Source organism: Megalobrama amblycephala, linkage group LG6 (genome assembly GCF_018812025.1).
Source record: "Megalobrama amblycephala isolate DHTTF-2021 linkage group LG6, ASM1881202v1, whole genome shotgun sequence".
Classification (NCBI taxonomy): Eukaryota; Metazoa; Chordata; class Actinopteri; order Cypriniformes; family Xenocyprididae; genus Megalobrama; species Megalobrama amblycephala.
In genome coordinates, this window is record NC_063049.1 from 45,561,334 (window position 1) to 45,567,333 (window position 6,000).

A 6,000-nucleotide genomic window follows, 5' to 3' on the forward strand; every position below is an offset into this window, starting at 1 on the left:
TCATCTATGAATATGATTTCTGCCCGAGTCCCATCGGATTCTTAGACGTGAAGACAACACCTCCCATGATTCCACGAAATATTGGCGTCATCAAGCTACGCCTTTGTTTTGAATAAGCGACCTCTAGTGGCGAAAGTTACATAGCGTGCCTTTAACTAAAACTGCATAAGTAAATACATTCAGTTATAATATTGAAATAAAATTGTCAGTCTTTGAAGTAAATGCGAGAATAAATAAACTAACTAAATAAGTAAACAATAATAAGTCATGTGTCACTCCAGTCAGGATACTGTAAAATCCTGCGATTTCAATTTTAGCAACATAAGATATATTCAAGCTCTACCTCAAGCTTAAATGAATCTGACAGCAATGAGAAAAACACACAAACATCCCATATTCTGACCATATGCAGTTAAAAATGTCATGCATTTATGTGTACGAAATAATGCATGACATGCATAACATTAAAAGCTGCATCTGTTCATGACGGAAATAACTCATAAAACCTGTCAAGAACATGTCTAGGTCATATTTCACTCCAAAATTAAACTTGCCTATTTTTAGGACCATTAAGCGGCAAACTGGCCCTAAATCCTCAATATCATAATGGCAAATAGTGATGATAATGATCATAAAAAAACTATGTCAATGTCAAAATGCCATATTTTTTATCCAGGCAGTCATACAAAGAATTTATGAACAAAAACAAGAGAGAAATATTAATAACTGATTATGTTGTAATCGATGTTTGCTTTATTGATTTTTTTTGCACATAGTAAAATAACAGCAGTAGCTGTAATTTTTGCCAAATAATTTCATCACCTTAACCAAGTTTAGTGTTATGTTTAAAATATTAAAAAAAATATATATATATAAAATATTGTGCTGGTATTTTAATGGTTTAATCATTAATATATTGTAATGCATGTGCAGCGCTGTACTGATTATGTGTGACGCTGAAGCTTCTCACAACACGGGATTAATAAAGCATCTGTCCGTCTGCCTTCGCTGTGAACTTCAGCACATCATCACATTAGCTGGGGGTCAAACGGGGCATGCTGTAGTTTAACGCTGAATCATGCGTGTTTATTTACACGCAGCCAAAAAAGTAGTGAAAAACTAAGAAAACGTGCCACAATATGTAGGTCACAATAAGCCAACATAGACACACAGCCACATAGAGCTGAAATGTGATGTTAAATGGGAACGTTTGGGAATAATAAGGTCACGCGTTCCGCTTCTGGACTCTCCTCTAAAGCCAAAAGCTGCTGATTTCATTCATTTCCCAACTTGGAGTCCTAAATCCGTCGCAGCTTAATTCAGCAAACACTTGATGGAATTTGTTTGATGTGCTAAAGAGACTTCGGTAGAAGACACGGATGGAGGGAAAATCTCTCCAGGGATTCAGGTTAGTTTTGAACTTGATTGACGGCTCAGTGTTTAGAGTTCAAAAGCATCAGAAAACACACTGAATCATCTGATGTTCACATTTGGGGTTATCAGATAATTGAAGCTTGTGTTTTTATATCTTCAGTCATTTCGCTTCTCCAGTAAATGTATCTTGATTTCAGAATGTTTAGATATTTGTGCTGGAAAACAACAAAAACACTGAGGAAAAGCATGTTTTTTTTTTTGCAGGTGCATTATGGGATGCTTTTAAACACCATAAGCACTTCATTATGTTGCAGCTCATACATTTCTCATGCTCAGGTTACATTATCAGTCAGTGAAATGATTTATGCAGAACACCTGAGGAGAGGTTCAGTTCACTCAAACTGTCCATTAAATCACTGGTTTTCCAGTCAAAGAACGTCCGGCGTTCGTCTGCACCAAATATAACGACACAGATCACAGTACTGAACTATAGCAGAGACACAAAGATATCTGTCAGGTTAAATATTCAGTGTTTTGGGCAGATCTCTACTTTGGAAGTTAACTAAACAAAGCTTCTGTAGAACTCTTGACTCAATTTTAAAGAACCTTAAAACTTCCAAATGTTTGCATAATACTGTCATGTTGAATGAATCTTTTTCTAGTGATAAAGTATGTTTACGAGCTGTTTAACTCATAAAATGTAATGAAAAATGAATTAGAACAAAATGAATTAAACTAATCCATAAAACGATCAATTATATGAAGCTCCTGACGGAACCCATTAAGCTTCTAGTTGAAGAGTGGAGAAGAAAGTGCACCATACAGAACCTTCAGCTGCTTCATACTGTATATAGTATGCGTTTAAATGAATTTTTAATTAAATTTTATGAATTAAACAGCTTGTAAACATACTTTATCATTGGACAAATAAATGTTTGCGTAATACTAGGTTATGCAAACATTTAAGAGTTCTTGACTCATTACATAGAATTCCTTAAAACAGATTAAGAACTCTAGAGCTCTATATAGACCCACATTGAACCTTTTTTTATTTTAAAGAGTGACCTTAATCCAAAACTTGTCTAAATTGAGATTTGGGGAAAAAAAATGGAGAAAAACACCACTTGTTTCCTCACTATTATAAGTGACTTACATTAGAAAAAAGCAAGAGCTTGTCTAACACGGCAGGTAGCAACATTTTTAGGCAGAACTTCGCAGTGAGTAAGTTACTACGGAGCCCCTAAAGGGACATGGTGAATGAAAAAAAAAAGAAATGGGTGGAAAAATAATTTGTCAATGCTTTTGCATTCGCTCGCAAATGTTTGCGTTCTCCCGAGAAACTTTGCGTTCACAAACTTTCTCTGGGAACACAAAAGCATTGAAATATATCTCATATTTTTTCCACCAGCATGTCCCTTTAGGGGCTCCGTAAGTTACAGAGAAAATGTTTCTCAGCTAACTGAAATCTGTAATATTAAACTGTTATAAGACGAGAAAGAATTTTGACAGACAAAATGACACATATTAACATTAATATGAGAAAAAAAACAAACAAAAAAAAGGTGTAAAATTTTCAATCTGGTGACTATCAAAACACTGGCTGGATCTCAGGTCTGTTCTGAGGGAAAAACTATGCAAATAAACAAAACAAAACAGCTAACCATATAATCATGCAACCATTTTTGGTTCCCCAAAGAACCTTTCAGAGGTCAGTTCTTAAAAGAGACATTTTTCTTCTTTTTTTCCCTTTTTTATTAGTGTGAAGAGCATTTAAAAAACCCAACCCATGGATGTTAAAGGTTCTTCATGGAACCATCAATGTCTAATAAAGAAACTTTATTTTGGCAGCAAAACAAATAGACTTCACATGTCTTTTGTTGTCAATGTCATAAACTGTGCATCAAATCAAACTCTACGGCATTTTGGCACAAAATCTTTAAATCTAGTCAAATCAGACAGATGCCAATGGTTGTGTTGGTTATGCCCTCTTTTTCAAAAAAAAAAAAAAACATCAACAAAACTCAACAGGAGAAAAGAAAATGCAAAACAGATGATGATCAAATATGGCTTTGATTAATGAGAATAAACATTGAACTCAATGGGTTTTGGCTGCAAGTTTATTATCGGCTGAAATCATCGAAATTTACTCAATCATTTTTGCAGTTCATGGTAATATTGGTAACACTTTACAATAAAGTCTCATTTGGTTACACTTTGCTTTTACAGCGTCATTGTTACACGTTACATGTAGTTACTGTAGTAATAACTATAAATTATGCATAATAACATGCAATTAACCTAAACCAAATCATAATCCTAACCCTAAAGTAAGTACATGTATTTAATTATTATTACTCAGTACTTAAATGTATAATTACACTGTAACACGGACACCTTAAATAAAGTGTAACACTTTATTTTACAGCGTCATTGTTACATGTTACATGTAGTTACTGTAGTAATAACTATAAATTATGCATAATAACATGCAATTAACCTAAACCAAATCATAATCCTAACCCTAAAGTAAGTACATGTATTTAATTATTATTATTCAGTACTTACACTAAATTACACTGTAACACAGACACCTTAAATAAAGTGTAACACTTTATTTTACAGCGTCATTGTTACATGTTACATGTAGTTACTGTAGTAATAACTATAAATTATGCATAATTACATGCAATTAACCTAAACCAAATCATAATCCTAACCCTAAAGTAAGTACATGTATTTAATTATTATTACTCAGTACTTAAATGTATAATTACACTGTAACACAGACACCTTAAATAAAGTGTAACACTTTATTTTACAGCGTCATTGTTACACGTTACATGTAGTTACTGTAGTAATAACTATAAATTATGCATAATTACATGCAATTAACCCCAAAACAAACCCTCATCTTAACCCTAAAGTAAGTAATTATTATTACTCAGTACTTAAATGTAACACAGACACCTTAAAATAAAGGGTTACACTTTATTTTAAGGTGTCTGTGTTACAGTGTATTTATACATTTAAGTACTGGGTAATAATAATTAACCACATGTATTACATTTTAGGGTTTGGTTACTGTAATTATGCATAATTTATAGTTATTACTTCAGTAACTACATGTAACATGTGTAACAATGACGCTGTAAAATAAAGTGTTACCTAAACTAACAATGAGCTTTACAGCATTTAATAACTTTTTGTTGGTTAATAAAAACGTTCAAGTGCATTAACTTTTGATCTAAACAATGTAATAGTAAATGTCGATTAATAAATGCAATTGAAGTATCGTGAAGTAATGTTAACAAATGAAACCTTATTGTAAAGCGTTACCATGATATTAATGTTCTTTTTTTGTTGTTTCTATGTACGTACTTCATTGAGTCGCCCCTTGATTGAATGTAAAATCTGGATTATTATTGATTTCAGAAGCCACACATAGAAAATGCAAGAAATATTGTAAAATTCACAATGCAGTAAAGCAGAAGAACATCACTGAACTTACTGAATGACTGTGAAAACATCGAGTTCTTCACTGGGCTCTGCGTCTTCAGCGGACAGTGGCTTGTTTTGCTGTCCCTTTGGCATACTTTATGCTTTTAGCAAATCCTTCCGGTGACCAGCTCCTCGTGTCCCTGTTTCTTACGGAAAAATGCAGTCGGGTAAAATCTCAACATCTGAGCTGGCCTGGATAAACCAACCAACTAACTACTTGCACAGAGTCTGCCCCGGTCTGGGCGTGTGTGGGTCGAGCCCTGAGGCGGAGAGAGAGAGAGAGAGAGAGAGAGAGACTCAATAATGAAACACCATCACATTACGGGCCAATGCATCAGCGAGCCACAGGAATCGATGCTCAGCTGCTGTGTCTGTGACTGGAGAGAGAGGACAGAGAGTGCATCAGAACAGCAGCGGTTCAATATCAGAGCGACACACCGACAAAAATACTTCTGCAGACCGTTAAAGGATGAGCTGTGTTACAGCAATAAGTCACTCCAGGACACGTTACAGTGACTTTAGCTCTTGTGGACACAGCTTTCAGTGGCTTATTGCTTTTAGGAAATGGCAACAACAGCAATATGATAAAAACAACAACGTTCAATAAAGTGATTTTACCAAGGGACGGGGTAAAATCCCTCTGATCACTGTGGTAAAACCACTTTACTGGCCTCATTGCTTCATCATGTCATTGTTTTGAGGTGCAGTGGTTGTCTGTACACAGAGATATACGAGGGGTTGTACAGTATGTGTTGATTATGTAAGCAAAATGTGCTCATTTAAATGTTTTAATCCACCACACCATCCATATGTATTCGGTAATGAAGCATGAAATATGCATAATGTGACCTTTCAGTCAGTTCTGCCACTGCCACGAGAGCTGAAAGGAACTTCTACGATAAAACAAAATGCATACTGTAATATATGAACTGAAGAGAAAATAAATGCACATGTATTAAAGAAATAAGAAACGTGTGCTGTGGATGTGAGAAGACGCAGGCCGCTGCACTGATTTCATCCGCAGGGCTTCAGATTACGATTATGCTGCGGCTCCTCATGCGTGAAGCAAATGAAGTCTTCCATTAGTTATGAAGTTAAACGCGTGCAGTACATCGGCATTCTGGGAGT

General features: G+C 34.9%; 1 protein-coding gene across 1 annotated transcript in view; it reads right to left on the reverse strand.

The window, feature by feature from the left end:
* The window catches only part of frmpd4 (FERM and PDZ domain containing 4), a 73,972-nt gene extending 68,871 nt beyond the window's left edge, over positions 1-5,101 (reverse strand). Inside the window, exon 1 of the mRNA XM_048194851.1 lies at positions 4,883-5,101. Within this exon, the coding sequence (XP_048050808.1) occupies positions 4,883-4,965 (83 nt within the window). The 5' untranslated portion in view covers positions 4,966-5,101. The remainder of the gene's footprint in view (positions 1-4,882) is intronic.
* Positions 5,102-6,000: the final 899 nt, after the last annotated feature.